Source organism: Candoia aspera, chromosome 8, assembly GCF_035149785.1.
Source record: "Candoia aspera isolate rCanAsp1 chromosome 8, rCanAsp1.hap2, whole genome shotgun sequence".
NCBI lineage: Eukaryota > Metazoa > Chordata > Lepidosauria > Squamata > Boidae > Candoia > Candoia aspera.
In genome coordinates, this window is record NC_086160.1 from 23672801 (window position 1) to 23694485 (window position 21685).

The window sequence follows — 21685 nt, forward strand, 5'->3', positions numbered from 1 at the left end:
TACAAGTTTATTTATAAAACTTCCACCTAATAATCATTTGTGATAATTCTGATAGGTAATGGAAAGAAGTAGGAATTTCTAATGGCATATTCTAACCCTACCCTTTTAGAAAGTTCCTTGCATAGCTCTAGGAATCTATGATCTTTCAGTTTAGTCTACATCAGAGAGTTATTCTGAGAATAAAATGGGAGGCACAAAGAATATATACCAGCCTGGATTCCATGCAGAAAAGACTATATAAATATCAAATATATTTACAGGTAGTTTTCACTTAACAACCACAATCGAGCCCAGATTTTTGGTTGTAAGTCATAATGGTTGTTAGTGAGTCCAGACTAGTTTTTATGACCTTTTTTACCACAGCTGTTAAGCAAGTCACAGCGGTCATTAAGTGATTCAAGATCGGGGCTTGTGGTTTCCTTCAGTCGTTTTGCAGTACTGTGGGGGGGGGGGGGAGTGATAGTCATGTTCTCCACCAAAACATGACCATGGAAATGCTTCTGTGGCTACAGTAGCATTATTTTCAGTTAATATTACTGTTATTTTCAACTAATATTACTGGTTGATTATTAAAAACTTTTACTGTAAGTTCTTCATTGGAATCTTTGTTCTACAGTACAGTACAAAACAGGTTTAAAGGTACTGTACAGTACTGTAAATTTTTTCCTGTAGTAAACTCTGTAGCTTTTGTTACTGTACAGTAGTATATATAAATCAGATTTTTATAAAACAACTGTTTTTATAAACCAGCATTCAGTATTGTTACATATAATTAAAAATTAGGCAGAGGATGGGACATGCGTGCCACCATAAAAATCTCTACTTAAGTTAAACAAAAACTAGGAAAAATTAAAGGCAAGCATACAGTACTATATGGAAAAAGTACTTACTTACTTTTCCTGTACAGTAAGGCACACAGTAAGGCTCCCTCTGCTGGCTGCTAAATCACAGGAAGTAGTGCAACCACATGACCAGGCCTGCTGCCTGAGAAATCCAGCGTTGTAAGCCTGGAGGATTTCCTGGTACCAAAGGGCGGTCATGTGACCCAAAAGGGCTGCCGCTTCCAGGATGGCCGAATCTGGGTCACGTGATCGCAGAGGCCTTGTGAGGGTCATAATTTCGGGCCCCAGTCAGAAATCTACTTTTGGGGTACCATTGTAATGTCAAAAAGCCTTTAAGCAGCAGTCGGTAAGTGAAGTCTACCTGTAGTGGTAGCCACAGAAACTTTGGAACTTTCTAGCTTTCAACCTTTAAAAAAATGATTTAGTATTATAAATACAACAATATACATACTAAGAAGAAAGTGTCTATGAATAATAACAATAAAATCCTTCACTTATTTCATAATCTAGAAATATTATCTTAGTTGCAACTAACGTGCAGCTTAGTTACAGCTAAAGCCCAATGGAAAGGGTTAATGCCTCACTTCTTTTTGTTGTGCCTCTTTAATCATCTGAATACTACTTTAGGAATGTTTGACGAACTGAATCAGATTGTTATTGATCTCCACAGCATTCCTTTGTTCATTCTAAAACTGTATCTGTATTTACAGTTTATTTATTTTGTGCACAGCAGTGATGTTAATATAGAGGAGGGGATGTCTTTTTGGTAATATAGCTAACTCTACAAAAAGAACTAATAATTAAAACCAGTTATAGCAAACCAGTTCTTTTTAATATACAGTCAAAATATGCACTGGGAGGACTGAAACTAGCAATTTAACTTTTATCAGCCATTAACCTCCTTCCATGATTTAAGAACACCCAAAGCTTATTCATCATTCTTAAATCAAGAGTTTAATCTCAGACTTGTTTACACTGGAAGGAAAGCCAACATATATTTGCCATATGTTTTTGCACAATCTACTGAATCTTCTCAAGAAACTATATGCCACCGCTACTTCTGAATTGTCAAATTTTCCAATCCCACAAACTTTTAGTTAATGTAAATTTCTTCAACTGCTGTCAGATATAATGATAACTACTATCATTATATCTGAAGAACTCTGGACAGAAGTTGGCAGCATTGTTCAGGAGGCGGCAACAAAATACATCCGAAAGAAAGAGAAAACCAAGAAGGCAAAATGGCTGTCTGCTGAGACACTAGAAGTAGCCCAAGAAAGAAGGAAAGCAAAAGGCAACAGTGATAGGGGGAGATATGCCCAATTAAATGCAAAATTCCAGAGGTTAGCCAGAAGAGATAAGGAATTATTTTTAAACAAGCAATGCGTGGAAGTGGAAGAAGACAATAGAATAGGAAGGACAAGAGACCTCTTCCAGAAAATTAGAAACATTGGAGGTAAATTCCAGGCCAAAATGGGTATGATCAAAAACAAAGATGGCACGGACCTAACAGAAGAAGAAGAGATCAAGAAAAGGTGGCAAGAATATACAGAAGACCTGTATAGGAAGGATAACAATATCGGGGATAGCTTTGACGGTGTGGTCAGTGAGCTAGAGCCAGACATCCTGAAGAGTGAGGTTGAGTGGGCCTTAAGAAGCATTGCTAATAACAAGGCAGCAGGAGACGACGGCATCCCAGCTGAACTGTTCAAAATCTTGCAAGATGATGCTGTCAAGGTAATGCATGCTATATGCCAGCAAATTTGGAAAACACAAGAATGGCCATCAGATTGGAAAAAATCAACTTATATCCCCATACCAAAAAAGGGAAACACTAAAGAATGTTCAAACTATCGAACAGTGGCACTCATTTCACATGCCAGTAAGGTAATGCTCAAGATCCTGCAAGGTAGACTTCAGCGGTTCATGGAGCGAGAATTGCCAGATGTACAGGCTGGGTTTAGAAAAGGTAGAGGAACTAGAGACCAAATTGCCAATATCCGCTGGATAATGGAAAAAGCCAGGGAGTTTCAGAAAAACATCTATTTCTGTTTTATTGACTATTCTAAAGCCTTTGACTGTGTGGACCATAACAAATTGTGGCAAGTTCTTAGTGGTATGGGGATACCAAGTCATCTTGTATGCCTCCTGAAGAATCTGTATAACAACCAAGTAGCAACAGTAAGAACAGACCACGGAACAACGGACTGGTTTAAGATTGGGAAAGGAGTACGGCAGGGCTGTATACTCTCACCCTACCTATTCAACTTGTATGCAGAACACATCATGCGACAAGCTGGTCTTGAGGAATCCAAGGCTGGAGTTAAAATCTCTGGAAGAAACATTAACAATCTCAGATATGCAGATGATACCACTTTGATGGCTGAAAGTGAAGAGGAACTGAGGAGCCTTATGACGAAGGTGAAAGAAGAAAGTGCAAAAGCTGGCTTGCAGCTAAACCTCAAAAAAACCAAGATTATGGCAACCAGCTTGATTGATAACTGGCAAATAGAGGGAGAAAATGTAGAAGCAGTGAAAGACTTTGTATTCCTAGGTGCAAAGATTACTGCAGATGCTGACTGCAGTCAGGAAATCAGAAGACGCTTAATCCTTGGGAGAAGAGCAATGACAAATCTCGATAAAATAGTTAAGAGCAGAGACATCACACTGACAACAAAGGCCCGCATAGTTAAAGCAATGGTGTTCCCCGTAGTAACATATGGCTGCGAGAGCTGGATCATAAGGAAGGCTGAGCGAAGGAAGATCGATGCTTTTGAACTGTGGTGTTGGGAGGAAAATTCTGAGAGTGCCTTGGACTGCAAGAAGATCAAACCAGTCCATCCTCCAGGAAATAAAGCCAGACTGCTCACTTGAGGGAATGATATTAAAGGCCAAACTGAAATACTTTGGCCACATAATGAGAAGACAGGACACCCTGGAGAAGATGCTGATGCTAGGGAGAGTGGAAGGCAAAAGGAAGAGGGGCCGACCAAGGGCAAGATGGATGGATGATATTCTAGAGGTGACGGACTCGTCCCTGGGGGAGCTTGGGGTGTTGACGACCGACAGGAAGCTCTGGCGTGGGCTGGTCCATGAAGTCACGAAGAGTCGGAAGCGACTAAACGAATAAACAACAACAAACTATTCAGGCTTTCCTTCCAAAATGGCACCCTCAACTCTTAACCCATCTATCTCATGTGATTGGAAAAAAAACCCAGTGAAAGAGTATATTGCTGGTGTTATTATTTTAAAAAAAAAAAGCCCAGGAAAAGGAGCTAGGTTAGGGAAAGAAAAATATTAACTAAAACACACATCTTTCTGCAGGGTTTGAAACCAGCAAGCTTCTATATACAAAGCAAGTAACCATTGTGCTATATTATACATTCCTGATGCAGGTCACTCTAGAAGTCATTAGAAACCAAAAGAACCATTGACTCAATTAATGGGTGTTCCTGCCTCTGCAAAGTAGCCGATGCACTGTGGAGGTCAGTCTGTAACAAAAACTAGCCAGACAAATAGGAGCACTCAAGACAACATATGGGGAAGAGAATACTTTAAAACAACAGCAGGAATATGCAAGATTGTGTTTACAATTGGAAGGGTGAGCATAAAGGAACATCATCATCCATTCTTGCACTCCAAAAATGATTGCTGGTCCATTAAAAGAATGGGGCAATTGGACAATATGGTTAAACACAAAGAAACAAAGTATTCCTGGTGGGGGCATGGCAGACTGAATTTTTGAGGTGGGTAGTTTGGCTGTTCAATTTTTTTTTAAAGAAAAAGGCTCTGTGCACATTGTGGGGACATTTAAATGCTCTGGTTTATTTTGAAGTGGGATAAGGGTTTAAGAATTTTTATCTGGTTTGCTTTTAGGGTTTGGCTGATTTAATTTATCTTTAATGATTTGGATTAAGATTATTAAGGTATAATAAAAAAATAAATGCCTGGTTTTGGGTTTAATATGATTAAGACTATTAAAATTGTTGTATTATCTAGTACAATGGCAGACAATTTATATGTTTTTTAGTTTGATCTTCATTATAGTAGACAGGAATGTATAGAATTGTAGCAGGAAGGAAATAAATAAATAAATGTTATCTTTGGGGGGGATTGATTAGGTGGTTTATTTATTTATTTTTTTAATATAAGGGGAAGGAGCAACTGTATTTAATGATTTTTATAATGTGCCAATGGAATGATTTATAGAAGTAATGTGGTTTTGGTTTAATATAGAGTAAGGGATTGATTATGGAAAATTTTTGTACATCCTTGCTGTTAAAAGTCGGAAGTCACCTCTTTTTGTAACTTTGAAAAATTTTCTCTTGTGTTTCTACACTTTTATATTTTTTTCTTTATCTTTGTAGTTTTTTGTTTTTCTGTAGCTTTTATCTTTGCTTGAAACTTAAAATTCTTATGAAAAAAAAAGAACTGAAGTATTTGTTTCCACATATGTTTGCTGCCTATTCCTACCATTCTAGACGGCAATAGATAAAACTTAAAGCATATATAAAAACATGATGAAAACTATTAGCAATAAAACTATAATATGCTGTTCATTAAAAGCTGTTGCTACCATTAAGATCTTCATGCCTGAATATCCCCTGAAAGAGGCCTATACATACTAATTTTCTAAAGGAAACAGTGGACTGGTTGATGTATGATCTGTGAGAGGGAACTTCTTTTACTTTTCACTTTCCTGTACACAGAATTTTTCAAAACAAGCTTTATACAACCTGCAGGGGCACAGGTAGAACCCTCTGAGCCTATGATACACCTCTCAGACAGGGTCACCCATCCAGACACTATCATGAAGTAAGGACCTAGTAGCTACATCCAAGGGAACAGACTGGTGCTGGTGCTGGGGGATTTCACACACAAGCTGCTCTTGGGGAGAAACTATAGCAGCAGCAGCTCAGGAATGAGCAGCACCAGCAAGTTGCATCAGTACTAGAACTACCAGATCTGGGCTGCAAAAATCCAGATGAATGCTAGACACCAGCAAGTTTTCAGTATCCCTTTGCTGCCATTTGCAATTGCTCTAGTCAGTATGCACTGAGGCTGGCTGCTGCTTCCCACCACTCACTGTGCCCTCTATGGATGCATGCCAGCCCTGCAATAGACCATAACCAGGTTTTGTTTGTTTTTTAAGATTGAAAACTTAGCCAGCTCTCCTGTCTCTTGACTTTATCCTTTTGGAAGGGGAAAAGCTTAGAAAACTTATTTCGTCTCCTTTCAGGATCTTGGTCCCCAGTGGGCACAATCACCATTAAGGACATTTGCAACAATACAGTTGCATTTGTTTATTGAATCAAAGCTTGAATAGTTACCCCTTTAATATGTTTCTCAGTTTTAGCACAACTAATTAGAGGTACACATTGCTGATCAATGTGTTTTTCCCCCAAAATATGTAAGCAGAGAAGTTATCTAAATTAGTACACAGTAATTACCAAAGGTGCTCTTGTAGCTCCATGATTCCAGAAAGATTTTCCAGCGTGGAAAAGATTCAAGAGAAGTAGCAGGCAAAAAACAGCAAGCAAAATAACTAGTGATAGAATTGAAAGCTTTGCACTCTACATACGGTACATACCCTTACACACTTCACACATTTTTCATAAATTACACACTTTGCACACTTCTCTCAGAGCTCTTTTTCATCTCTTATTTTATCACCTAAAAATGTTGGACTGTGACCAGCTGGTTTTCTTTAGTTTTGCCATGGAATACTGTTACAGTTTAGAAAACAATTTGGGGAGAGATCCAGCTGGTCTTGGGGAGTTCTGGATCATGGAAGTATAGTTCATTAAGCTCATAATCCATCATGGGCAGGCCTGTTGGGCAAGTCTGCAAAAGATTATATTCCTTTCAACATAGATTTTTGTCTGATTCAGCTAGCCCTTGATTCCTAAGTATTCTTCCAATATACTCCAAGAATCACTTGACTAAACTAGAAAAAAAAACCCATCCACACATTCAGTGTCTGAGCTCTGATTATATCAGGCAACTAACTGCAAAAAGAGAATCTGCTCATCCAGTTCAAACATCTAGAGAAAGCCGTTGAGTCCTCCCTTCCTTGCGAGGTTCATAGAGCGTGGGCCAGGTGACAGGCTTTCTCAGTGGTGGCCCCAACTTAGGGGGTACCTGACCAAAAAATTATGGGAATTGCCAATCCTCCTTGCTTCTAGGACTGGTACTATTCTAGTGAGCTTTGGGACTGTAGTACTATATGAGTGATCATCATAATTAGTTGAGTGTCACTGTTTTGTTTTTATTATATTTCAAACAGTGGTACACTATCCAAAGTCTGTATGGATTACGGTGCACATATAAATATTTGTTAAATAAATACAACTGAGAAAAAGAGTTGCATTTCCTTGGAAGACTGCTGCCTGAACCAAAGTGGCCAGATGGACTTGAAAAAAAAAAAATGTTGTTTCTCTGTCCTTCCTTCCACAAGCCATGAGCCTGCCCCATCTTTTTCTAGGGACTTCAACTTATGAATGTGTGTCATCCTGTGATAGAGGGAGAGTGGCAGTCTTTCAGCCATCCATCTCATACTTTGTTAAAGGATACATAAAGATGCCCTTGCAGTTTAGATAATTTACTAATTCTCATTGATAAAAGTATAAGTAGATGTTCTGAAGTAACCAAAGGGTTACCAAATCAAAAGTAAACTAAATAGTAATTTCAGAAAAAAATTATAGTTTATAGGTAATATATACATTTGCATTTATATTCTCATCTGCCCAATAAATACTGTTGCTTCTTTTGTGGAAGTCAAAAGAACTGTGCTCCATTCTGCTTCATCTCTTGTCTGAAATTATCACTATGTTTGACCAACACTTACACCTATAATGTTAAGGACTAGCAATATCAAGAACACACATTTTTATTGAAGCTACGGTAGTTGAATTATATAGTGGTGCTACAGGAGGTTTTTAAGCAAAAAAGTCAACATGTGATTCACACAGCTTTAATGGGAGCTATCTCAACCCTAATGAATAATGTACACTCTGCAACAGAATTATGGATTTCCCCTTTAAGAAAAGTGCATGACTGAATCATCATACTAAATTGCACATTTGCTTTAGTAGTGAAGTTTCATACCGTAAGTATCTCAAGTGAAAAACTGCAGCACATCATCTTTTTAGAACTGTGTTCCATGGTTCCAGAATATCAGAACGCATAGCATTTATTTTCTAGCTCCTAAAATTACAGGCAAAAGTTACAAAAACCCAATGCTTACCCACAATTACACAGAATGTATTACCCAAAAGGGTATTACCCAAAAGGCCATTACCCAAAAGGCCAGCAGGGCTGGCAGGGGACTTCTGGGAGTTGAAGCCCACACATCTTAAAGTTGCCAAGTATGAGAAATACTAGTATAGATTAATAATTTCAGCCTTAAAGCCAACTGCTAAATTAAGAACCTACAGTGTATTCTTTTTTTAATCTCATGATTCCCATAACCAATTTTAAAAGATCAGTTTATGATTTATGTCATTCTGGTTGAAGAACAGGTTTTACACAAAAGAACATTTAATGTCCATTACTGATAGCTTGCTTCATATGCAGTGTTAATTATGCTGTGGCTTGTTTCTGATTTAGTATTATTGCAAATTCATCCCAAAAAGGAAACAATTGGAAGGCCAACCATTTATAATGGCAAACAGATTGGCAGACCATCCAGATCTTTACATCGGGCATTATTGTTAACATTTATATCTTGCCTTTTTACTAGGAGCAAAATGAAGCGTAAAGGGACGCGGTGGCGCTGCGGGTTAAACCGCTGAGCTGTCGATCGGAAGGTCGGCGGTTCGAAACCGCGCGGCGGGGTGAGCTCCCGTTGCTCGTCCCAGCTCCTGCTCACCTAGCAGTTCGAAAACATGCAAATGTGAGTAGATCAATAGGTACCGCTTCGGCGGGAAGGTAACGGCGTTCCAAGTCATGCTGGCCACATGACCCGGAAGTGTCTATGACAACGCCGGCTCCAAGGCTTAGAAACGGAGATGAGCACCGCCCCCTAGAGTCGGATTCGACTGGACTTTACGTCAAGGGAAACCTTTACCTTTAAAATGAAGCGTAGACAGAACTTTTTCCATATATTCCCTCACAACAATGCTGTAACTGGGCAGATTTTACAACTGCAATATCTATTTTTGGAAAAAAAAAAAAACAGCTGGAAATCTACCAGCTGGAACTAAATGCAACACAGCATTGAGAGTATTGAAAATGTATATTATACAAGCAATCTATATATTATTCGACAGAAAGTCTCAGACCACTTTATAAAGAACAAAAGAGGTGATGGAGGCAGACAAAACCTGTTAAAGTAATGCTTTGGTAACCTACAGTAATTCATGTATAAAAAATAAACAGCACATAGAAGTTGTTATCATCTGAATAATTACAGATTGGAAATTTTATCAGCCTAATATATCTGGGGGGAGGAAGATCTTTTGGGGTGCTATTATTTACAGGATAAAGCTTTTGCTTTTATCTAATGCAGCTCATCCAATGATCTACTAATAGGGCAGATATTCAGCCTGCCCAGATGCTACAACAGGGCAGGAATGAACAAGAAAGTTGCCAGACGCAGTAAGGCTGGCACTCCACATTTATTACTTTGTATTGTTATTTTTATACTGACTTTCTGCTAAGAAGCTGCTAAGTCTATGTTTAACAAACCAAAGAAACACAATTAAGATCACCCTGGAACACTTAATAAGGATGGAGAAGGAAACTCACAAATTTCAGGAGCAACCTGGGAGAAAGTTTTTTTTTCCACTTGCAAGCCAACAGTTTTAAAGGTATGGTTAGGGCCTCAAAAGAATATTTCTTGCAGAACCTAAGTCATATTTTTAAGAAATATACATTGCTATTTAAAGAAGCCCTTCCCAACTGAGATCACTGCATGCAGTGTTAAATTACCTAAGTGCCCCAGCTAGGAGGCCTCTCAGTCTGAGTCCATTACTAGAGACTGAGGAGGAACTTCTCACAGACCTCTTTATTGCAGCTTGTATTTTGAGATTCTAAACTCTAGATAGTAGTTTACACCTTTTGGATAAGGAATCCAAATCAGTCTATCTTTACTATTTGAACAATTAAAGATTCCTTTTGAGAATTCAAAATAGTGGATTTGTGTTGACGGGAAGGGAAGGGAAGGTCCAGCAACAGGTGTACTGTCCTTTTTTCTTTTTTCTTTTTCTTTTTCCTGTTAAGACTTATGAATGTTATGAGGCAGATTAGATAAGGATTAAATCAAGTAAGCCTTTATCAAATTAAAACAAGACACAGACCAATACATAGGTACAAGTCTGGGGCACAAAGAAGATGTAACATTAACTTAACTGTAGTTTTTATGCACTATTCAACAGGTATCTGTAACTCCCACACAATCAAATGAATACATCTCTTTCTGCATTGCAAAACAGGGCATTTATAGCTTTAATATTTTGGCATGCATCCCCCACATAACTACTGGTCTCACAGTTATTTGAACTGCAGCTTTAAAAAATATTAACTCAAATCATTGTTCAGCCTGTATATTGCTTATAATGCAATAAAGTTCCTGAATATTAAACTATTAGACTAAAATTTGATGCATATGTTCAAGACACATTATCGTAATCAATATCAATCCTTTCTCCTCCTCCCATTTCCACTAATATGCCAAGGGAGACTGGGAAGAAGAATCAGGGCCATCTCCCATTTGTCATGTCATCCAGAGAGTAAAAAGTGAAGAGACTCTCCAGTTGTTATGAAGGCATTCTTAGTTGTTTAGAAAATGCAGAGGAAATGAAATCTCCAGAGTAAGAAGGTATGTGGTATTGGTCACCAGAAGGATGGTATCATTTAACCCTGGAAAGTTTCCCTCAAATGGATAAAATGATACTAATTTCTATCTAATCCATAAAATACATAGTGCTATTATCTATATGTGGTTATCTGGTTCCTGCAAATAAACTTATTCATTTAAGAGTTTAAAATATTGGTTTTTGTTTCATTAAATTATACTTGTTACATATTTTAGCTGTTTATTCCAAATTGGCCATGTTCAGTTCATTATTTTCCACTGCTATCATTTTTGCAACATACTTTTCCCCCCAGTCCTCCAGTCTTTCAATTATCTCCTTTTTATTTATTTCTAAAATGTATTAGTCAATTAAAACAAACTTTGTCAAGTTGATATATATTGATTAAAAACACAATTATTCAAAGTTCCACCTTCTTCTCCTTTCAGCCTATTGAGCCAGTTCCAATTAAGGAAATAAACGGGATAGTTTTTATTATTACTGGTTATAATATTCAATGAATGTAAAGATAACTGTATTTAATTAACTTAAAAATCAGAAACAAGCCACTCTTAGCACTTTGAATTTTCACGGATTTCAACAAGAGATATTTAACATATTCTCACCTTCCCCTTTGAAATCAATACTGATTGGTATTGCCCTATATTTAAAACTATAAAAGGAGTTGGTAATTATTACACCCAAGAGGAAGTTCCACTACAGCATTTATTTTAATAACAATGCTACCTAATATTACCATAGTATATTAGCACTTAACCCTGTAATTTTAACTGTGTACTTTCATTCCACTAAAAATCTTGTGGAGTTTTGTAGTTTTGTTTGTTGTGAGTTATAGTAAATGGCGCCCCAGAAAAAAAAAATGGGATAATTCTATGATGAAAACATATAGATAGGAAAGTCAAAAAGTAAAATAAAAGGAGCTACGTAATTAGAAATTGTGATTGTGTTTAATAATGCATTATGTATAGAATTTAGATAAACGCTAACAACAGAGATAGGTACAAATGGATACTGCATACTTGATTCTTCAGAGTTTATAACAACATTATAAAACATTCAAGTGTTTGGGATTTGATGTCATCAGTATGCCGATGATATCCAATTATATCATTTGACCCTGGGGCAGCCAAGTGAGACTGTAAAGGTTCTGTCCCCTGGAGGCTATGTGGGTTTGGATGGGGAGGAACCATCTCTGGCTCAATCCTTCCAGGACCAAGTGGCTGTGGGTATTTGGGCCCCCAAATCTGGGGATATTCCATCTTTGACCTTGGATGGGGTAGCACTTCCCCCTTCAAGGTTGGTACACAATCTGGGGGTCTTCCTGAGCTTGCAGCTCCTGCTTGACAAGGTGTCAACTGTGGCCAGGAAGACCTTTGCACAAGTCCATATAGTGTGCCAGTTGCACCCTTTCCTAGATCAGGGGGCCCTTCAGGTAGTCACTCATGTCCTAGTCATCCCCCAGCTTGAATACTGTAACATGTTCTACATGGGCTGCCCTTGAAGATCACGCAGAAGCTTCAACTGGTCCAGAATGCAGCGGCATGAGCAATAATGGCATGCCTCAGTATGCCCATGTAGTATCTTTACTTTGCAAGCTACACTGGTTGCTGGTTTGTTTCAGGTGCGATTCAAGGTGCTGGTTGTTACCTATAAAGCTCTACATGGTATAGGGCATGGTTACTTGAGGGATCACCTTTCTCCCATAACAGCTGTTTGGCTAATTCGATTCTGCAGGGCTGGCATGCTTCAGGTTTCTTCAATTAAACAATGCCATCTTTTGGGACCCTGGAAGCCCACCTTTTCTGTAGCAGCACTTGTCCTCCAGAACAAGTTGTTGTTTAGAAGAGCCATGAAGACCTGGCTCTTCACCCAGGCCTTTGGCAAGGGAGAATGAGACCCCTTGCTTCATCGTGCTTGCCATCTTTTATCTTTATCTTCTATGTTTTATTGTTTTAACTGTAATTTCTTTGTTGTGAGTCGCCCCAAGTCATTGACAATTGGGCAGTGTACAAGTTTTTAATAATGATAATAATAACAATATTACTGGGACACATGTAGTTCAAAATTAATCATAGATATATATTTTAGAAATAGTTTACTTTATTGAGCCTATTGTGGACTTCTTGCAAACACCTACATTTCTGTTACATTAAGGGAAGGATATCTAACATTGGGACGCGGTGGCGCTGCGGGTTAAACCGCTGAGCTGCCGATCGGAAGGTCGGCGGTTCGAAACCGCGCGGCGGGGTGAGCTCCCGTTGCTAGTCCCAGCTCCTGCTCACCTAGCAGTTCGAAAACATGCAAAATGTGAGTAGATCAATAGGTACCGCTTCGGCGGGAAGGTAACGGCGTTCCGTGAGTCATGCTGGCCACATGACCCGGAAGTGTCTATGACAACGCCGGCTCCATGGCTTAGAAACGGAGATGAGCACCGCCCCCTAGAGTCGGATTCGACTGGACTTTACGTCAAGGGAAACCTTTACCTTTATCTAACTTTACCTCTTTGGGGGGAGATGGGTGGTAATAGAAATTTGATAGATAGATCTCTGCTAGAAATGGCTCAGATTTATGCCAAATACTATATTCTACCTTCACCAACAATGGCAATATCTACTGTATATTGGAACCCTTTGAAATGTAAAGTATTCCAAAATGCAATTGCTGCTCAGAAGGCTTATGAGAAACAGCATAATGCACTGTCTTTATGCAGGAGGAATGCATAAAAATGCAGATGTTGAAGGTACTAGAAAAACCACATATTTGCATTTACAGGTTTATCAATGTCTTTTTGTTTGTGTGTAATATTTTACACATAAAGCAGGAATAATGTTCCATCTGTCCTTTTGTTCCTTTCGTGTTTTGATATTCTCCAGCAAATTCTCAACCCGAAATACCAAAAACTCAATCTACTAAATTTCATAATTCCTTAATCAATGTCATTATGCAGAAACAAACTTCTTGACTTGATTTTTTCCTAGCAATACATGGCATTCATCTTCCCACAACTAAAATTGAAATTCTGACATATACATGGTCAGCAATGCATAGTAGCCTGAAAAAGCTAGTAGCAAAAAAGCAGTTCTAGCAACAACAAAAGGAAAACAGTTGGGATGGATTGCGATCTGGGTCTCTATTATAGTGGCTGCAGACATCAATATACATTCCAATTACCTTATGTACCAGGTTCCCTGTCTAATATAACCAACTCTGAGTGGCTTACAGAGTGGCCCTATTCTGTACAACAAGGTTTAAAATGTACATAAAAATCAAACATGTAACAGACAACTCACAATTCTATATGAGTAACAATAAACTCAGTTCAAACTGAACACCACATTCAACTTATCTACCCCAAGGATGCTGGATGCATTAAGTTTTGATCCCCTTCCTAAAGCTCAGTAAGGGTGGGACCATACAGTTCTCAGGAGGAATGCTGTTTCAAAGAACAGGAACAGCACTTTCAAGGTCCAGCTTCAAGGTCCCTGAAAGTTACCTTCTCTGAGTGAAGGGATCCTAAGGAAGCCTTTTTTACCTGATATTTTGGATGGCAGAAATAATTGGAACAAAGCAATTCCAAAAATATCTAGATCCTAAGCTTCAGAGTTTTAAAAGTGACAACAAGCACCTTGAATTCACTTGAAAGCAATCTGGTAACAATGCAGCTGTAACAGCAGAAGAGTTTATAGGCAAATCATAATGCATCCATAATAGCCCAAGCTGCTGCACTGGTATAGTTTTCAAGTGGTTTTCACAAGCAGCCTGAGACAGAATGCACTGTAATAATCCAAATGAGACTAGTTCGAATGAGACTGCATCTAAAAGTATGCCAACTACGATCAAATATGCCTGTGTATAAGGGTTGAAAGTAGATTCCTTACTTCTGTGTAACCATACAAAACCAAGCCTGCATGATTGTATACATCTGTATACATTTTCTTGGGAGTAAGCCGTATGGTAATCTTAGTGAGATTTAATTTCAAAGTTAACTACATAGGATCAAAATAGGATGCTCACCTGTTAAATAGACTGCATATTATAGGAAAATGAGGATCAAACTATGTATATATTGAATTCAGATAAAAGGCCATTAATTACCCACTTTTCCTCTCTTTGTACATAATTTTGTCTGAAGTCAAGACCTATACATTAGTTATCGATTATCTCAAGTACCAAGTACAACCTCTTTCTGTTTGTTTTGTAACAGTGAGTAAAGAGATTGACAGGCATTAATAGAGTTACTCCAAACACTGTCTCCTACACTATTTAAACAAGGACTTCACTTCATTAGCTTTTGTGAAAGAAAATACAGTCAAGCTAAGGACTGAAAATGTCTCAAGCCTTCAGAAATTAGGACATTAATGAAGACAGTAGTCATTTCAAGCCTCATATTATCACAAAATATATACTATAGGTCTTTCCTTTATTGCAAAAAAGCATGATTATAGAGTTGTATTTGTAGTTCTAGGTGAAAAGAAAAACCCAAAGTAGGATTAATTGTAGCAACATTTTTAGGAAAGGCAACATAACAGTTAACTGTAAACAATGCAAAGTAAAAGCAAAATTTAGTCTGAATATCAAGAAATCTGAATGCATATCATGTATTTTGTTTTCAGAAAAATATAATGCTTGAGTAGTCTATAAAAAGTCATAACATCAGCTAAAATATATTCAGCATTTTCTATTATTTTAAGTTAAAAAACCAAGTACATGTATAGTTGAACATCCAACCCTGCCAAGGATTGCTCCTATTCTAAGAAGTATTGCTAAGTTTTCAGAAACAATGTAAATTGCCATATCAACAGTTGTAAAAATAATTCCTTTCTAGTAACACATTCATCAGGGAAGGAGTTCTGACACTGCACAAGGCATATCAAAACTTTCAGTTCACAAGCACCATGACTCTGATACTAGAAGAGATGTAGCAGTTACCCTTTCTTAGTTCAGCCAGGAAATTTAAAACAAAGCCTTCATTAATCAGCATGGATTGTGCCATAAATTTATAATGCCTTTTATTAGTTAAGAGATACTGGATTTTATTAGTTTAATAAAGACAAGCAGTACTAAACTTGAAAAGTGAATGAAGAACTATGTATTTTAACGGATATTATATACTAGAAGAATATTTTCCTTATTTTAAGTAGAGAAGTATCTTAGATTCCAATATCACTTGATTGCAATGGTGCCAATTAAAGAGAAGTTTACTCCCTCCATAAGAAATAATTAGACATGAGGCATTCTATTGTAAAATTAATACAGGCTTTCCCCCCTATATTTAAATAAGTGTTTAAACTTCCTCTCTTACTTAATTTTAATAAATCTCTCTTCTTATAAGCTGGGGAGACCAGGAGAGATAAAAGGATTCAGTTGAGGCCTACTTTTAAAAACTCAAGTGAGGCCTGATTAGACTTCTCTCAGTGTCATTACAAGGGCTTCACCTTTAAAAAGGATGAGATGGTACAAATCTGAGGCACAGAGCAAGGCAACATGCTTTTGTCTGTAATAAGCCAGGTTTTCAGAAAAATAAAAAAGTTAAAACCTATTAGAGTTCAAATCTCCAGTTCCAAAAATAGATGAGCAAAGGCCTTAGCTAATTTCCCCCTTTTAGTTATGAACCTAGATAATTTGTTAAATATATTCTACCTATTTAAGGTAGAATAAATTTTATATTCTATTTATATTCTACCTATATATTCTACCTACCTATTCTAATCAAACTTTCAATACCCAGAATCCCAATATCTCTGGAGTCCCATCACCTTTTTTCCTTGTAGATTTTAAAAAGAAAACTGTTTAAAAATGCTCAGCTTGACCCAATTCTTTTAATAACCACAGAGACACACTGCAAGGGCTTTTCGTTAAAGTTAGATATTCTTCCTTTTAAAAAAAAAAATCAAAACCTAAAATACTGTAACTTCGCTTAAGAGTTTTATAAAAAGAGAACCTCAATTTCAGTTCTATAGCAAATCACAGTCTGGTAGGAAACATTTCGACACATATCAATATATACGCATTAAATAAAATCTGGGTTGGTGAATTGATCTGTGTTTGGTTCCAGTCACAAGAGACAGAAACTTCTCCGAACTTCTTCCCTTCCCTCACGACTCTCCTTCTCAATCCGCAGCCTACAGAGTCACTTTCCCTCTCTGTCTCCAATACACACCCTTGCCAGACAACGCTGCCAGAAATACACAAACTTGCACGATACCACCCTCCTCTCCTTCCAAGATAATCCTGGGGCGGAAGGGAACACTTCCCCTTTCTTCCTTGCAGGTTGTTGTTGTTGTTATCACTATCTTTATTATGTAACTGTGTAGACTCTCCCTTACACCGGGGAGGGACTAGAGAGGTGGGGAAAAAAACAAACCCAACTCCTCCTAAAGTTAGGAGAACAAATGCGCCTGGTGCCAATTTTCCCCGTCCCCCCCAGGGTTCAGCCCCCTCCTCTTCCCGCAGTGGGATCTGGAGAGGAGATCTACACCCACCTGTCTCTAGGGTCGATCCAGCTGGTCTGCTTGGTGTTGTGGTCGATGTAGAAGACTTTCCCATCGAAATCCCTCGCCTCCTCCCAGCCGTCGGGTAAGGGCAATTGCCCATTCCCCATTTTTCTAGGCATGGTCGAAGACAGGGGATAGCTGCTCCATAGGGACAGCAAACAAGAAAGAAAGGAGGGAAGCGGGAAAAGACGCCCCCCTCCTTCCCCTGGAGCTCTGGGCGGGTGGAGGGAGGCAGAGTCGTGCAATGGGCCAGGAAACTCCTGAGTTTCAGTCCACCATGTCTGGACGGGAGCCTCCGCCTTCGGCCCTTATTCCGTATTGGCAGCAGGGGGTCAGGGGGTCCAGGCTAAGACGAGGCGCTGCCTATGTTCCGGGGGGAGGGGGAGAACCGGCTCCGTCCCGGGCGGCGGCGGCGGCGGCGGCAGCGGCAGCCGCTCATTAGCATGAGATTAGCATCCATCTCATCTGCATGCACATTCCTGGCGGGTGCATTCCTGAGCATTAACCCTCTCCGTGCCACCCCCGCTGCCCGAAGGAAAGACAGAAAGAGTCCTCGTCCTACAAGAATGTGGAAGAGGCACGCGCGAGCACGCATACCCCGGGGTGGGGGAAAACCAGGAGTGGGAGAAATCGGGAGAGACAGAAAGAGGGCAGACCTGAATACCGCAAATTATTCTAGGGGAAAAAAAAGTCACTTGAAAAAGAAAAAAAAAGGACTGTAGGTTCCAAAAGGGAAAAAGGTGAGACGTCCGCAACTTTTTCAAAATAAATGCATATAAAAATATCGTAATCCACCCATTCTAGAGTTTTTCCGTAGGTTTGTTCCTGAAAACCTAATAATTCCCAGCTCCAAGGACTGTTTTTTCACATAACCCTCTAAGTGTGATTATAGTCGTGTGAGCGCTTTCCTGTCAATTCAGCACCTAAGGAGACAGCTTCTACAGTACTTTCATGTTTTCTCAAGTTGCTGCCGGAATAGTGAAATACCCACAGATCACCCTGTAACCAGAACTGTGAAAACTGTTTTTCTTCACCATAATGTCTTTACTTTGTATTATGTTTTGTTTATGGGCAGGGCAGTGAATAATTTATAGATGTGCTCTCAGCAAAAAAACTTATTTTCAACACAAAGCTTAGCTTTAATAGAAAGGCAAAGTTAGTAGGTCCTGTAACAAAGAGGTGGAATTCAGTACTTGAGACTAATGAACTACATAACCCAGCTTGGCATTCTCCAGATGTGTTGAGGCTGCAACTTCCAAAATTTTAGCCTGGGTACTCATGCTGGGAGCTGTGGTCTCCACCCATCTGCTTAGCTCTTGGTAGACGGAGAGCAACAGGCACTCATATCTTGGAATGAGCCATTCTGAATGAACATACTGAGACATACTTCCAAGTTAAGATACCTAGTGTTAATTCTACTAGTTCAAGTTGCAGCTCAGTCGTGGATATGAATGATGGTAAGCAGAGGAAAAAAAACTAGTATCCTCAGTTCTGGGAAACCCCGTCTATGAACACTGTAGAAATCCCATTGTATTTCACTTCAAAAATAGCAAGAATCAGAGGCAATCAGTATCAGTTGGAGGAGAACACAAGCTCGACATTTCCACAAGGCTGTGTTCTGATTCACTACAAGTGTTCTTCTATTCTTTTCTTAGGAAATTTGAGAATAGCTAGAAGGACATACCATGGTGTGGCTCTCTGGAATTTTTCATACAATCTAGTCCTTCAATTTATTTATTTTTTTAAAAAAACCTTTAAAAGTTATCCATTTTAATTTACAAACACTCACACTTATGCATATCCGAGAAGTTAATCAAGTATGCAAAAAAAAAAAAGCTAATCAGCTATTATATTTTGTGATAATATCCACCCATCCTCCATACATACAATATAGTCTAGGCCACAATTCTTCTCAAAGTCTGTTCTCACAGATGACAAGGACTAAATGGTTGGCATATACATTGCGAAAAGAAAACAATATTGAAACTTCGAGAGGGTGATACTGTATTAACGGACAATGTGGCTATGCAAAAAGCATTTCATCAGTATTACTCTAATTTGTATAAAGGACGGGACTGTCATGAGTAAGGATGGCGAGCAGGGGGCTCCCATCCAGACTGTCAAGCGCATGCGTAGCACTGAGGAATTAGGTAGCCATTCAAAGAGACACAGATCGGAACCACCTTAACCCTTGGGGTTTATATGGCTGGGGTTTTCCCACGCTTCTTCAGTTTGTTAGGATTCCTGTTATGTACAAGCAATAAAACATTAGAGACCAGTTCCTTGTCTCAGCGTGTTTCCTGGCAGTTAGGACATCAATCCTAACAAACTCCTACTCCCATCGAAAGAGGGAGGAACAAGAAATTAAGGAGAGACATTTGGAAATGTCTTCAGAAAACCAAGAAATGCGGCTCGCCATCCAACAATTGGCAGCAGCCCTGCAACAACACCAACAACAGGTAGATCTACAGGTCAACACATTACAAGCTGCCATACTACAGCAGTTACAACAACCAGTTCCGATTAACCCACAACTGGCGCCAGCAGCAGCAGCAGCAGCAGCAGTAGCTCCCCCAGTAGTCTTGAGATCCCAGGGCAGTCTACCAGAGAAGTTTGGAGGAGAAGCCGGACTGTTGAGAACCTTTCTCACACAGTGCACTATGTTTTTCGACAGCAGACCGGCAGAGTTTCCCACAGACAGAACCGGAGTCACCTTCATCCTAAGTCTGCTAAAGGGACCAGCAGCCAAATGGGCTATTCCCATGGTGGAGAACAACGACCCGATTCTCAACGACTACCAGAACTTTTTGGCAGGGTTCCGAGAACACTTTGACGACCCAATCAGAGAGGCCACGGCCAGCCGGGAAATTCAGAAGCTCAAGCAAGGTAACAAGAGGGTGGGAATCTACATTGCTGATTTCAAGTTGTTAGCAGGAGATCTGGACTGGAATGAGAGTGCATTAAAAGACCAATTCAAACAGGGGCTGGATGAGGAAATTAAGAATGAATTAGTGCGCCAGGGAACACCAGCTACCCTAGAAGCCTTATATCAGTTATCGGTGGTCATAGATGCCAGACTAGAAGAGCTCAGGCAGATGCAGCCAGGGAGAAACAGGACCCTCAGAGCATTTCCAGGATTTCCAGCTCTCTCCGTAGCATCCACTCACTCAGGACCAGAGGAGCCGATGCAGATCGGGGCGAGCAGGAGGCTTATTTCTGAGGCTGAGAGGCAGAGAAGGAGAGAGAGAGCCCTTTGTTTCTACTGCGGAGCCCAGGGGCATATGGTGAGAGCTTGCCCAGCGAGAGGCCAAGCAACTTCAGTAAGATCCCCAAGGCAAGCAGCTGAAACAGGAATCATCTCCGCCTCTGCTTCCAACCAGGGAAACTCCATCAGTCTCCCTCCACAGAGCTCAGCAGGGAGACCATCAATCAATTAAGGAGGGCTCATTCCGAGGATTCCAGGCAAGCCTTTTACTACTTACCTGTAATCATGCACATCAGCCCAGAGTACCAGGTCAAGCTAGAGGCCATCGTGGATTCCGGAGCTTCAACAAATTTTATTGATGTGCAGACCATACAAGACTTCAACATCCCGACCAGAGAATTACCATGCCCCATAGAAGTGGAGACCATTGACAGCCAGCCCCTCAAGGCAGGGCCGATTAGAAGACTCACAGAACCGGTGCAGCTGACAACAGGAGACCACACTGAGTGGATCCAGCTTTATGTTACTGCATCGCTTAATGTGCCGGTAATCCTAGGCACGCCTTGGCTGAGGATCCACAACCCGTTGCTGAACTGGACTACAGGAGCAGTCTCCTGCCCAGCTAAGGAATGCCAGCACCACAAGATTCAAGCCGCTCCACGCTCTCCAGCAACCAATGCAGTCACGGAAGCAGGGGGGGTCCAGTTGCCAGCCAAGTATGCAGATTTTGCAGACGTTTTCAGCGAACAAGAGGCCACAGCACTACCCCCCCATAGGGACTGTGACTGCACCATTGAGTTGATACCAGGAGCCAGGATTCCAGCAAGGAAACAATATCCCATGTCTCCCAAGGAACTAGCCACCTTAAAGGATTACTTGGACTCCAATCTCCAAAAGGGATTCATCCGACCATCTACTTCCCCAGCATCTGCTCCTACCTTCTTCGTACCAAAGAAGCCTGACCCGTTGGCACCTGCAACCCAGGAGACACCCATGAGAGTGGTCCACGATTTCAGTTTTTTAAATAAACAAACAAAAAGAGAATCCTATCCTCTGCTCTTAATCTCGGATCTCCTAGATCGCTTACAGAAGGCACGCATTTTTACCAGGTTGGATCTCAGGAGTGCGTACAATCTGATCCGGGTGAAAGAGGGGCACGAATATCTGACTGCCTTCGACACCAGGTTTGGTAAATTTGAGTACCTTGTTATGCCCTTTGGCTTGTCTAATGCAGGAGCCATATTTTCCAGATTTATGAATCAAGTTTTCTCTGATTTACTAGATAAGTATCTGGTCATTTATCTAGATGACATATTAATATTCTCTCAG

At 39.8% G+C, this 21685-nt stretch overlaps 1 protein-coding gene across 1 annotated transcript in view; it reads right to left on the bottom strand.

Annotated features, from left to right (window-relative positions):
- WWC2 (WW and C2 domain containing 2) overlaps window positions 1-17580 on the bottom strand; it is a 142580-nt gene extending 125000 nt beyond the window's left edge. Inside the window, exon 1 of the mRNA XM_063310484.1 lies at window positions 17140-17580. Coding sequence (XP_063166554.1) covers window positions 17140-17270 — 131 coding nt within the window. The 5' untranslated portion in view covers window positions 17271-17580. The remainder of the gene's footprint in view (window positions 1-17139) is intronic.
- Window positions 17581-21685: the final 4105 nt, after the last annotated feature.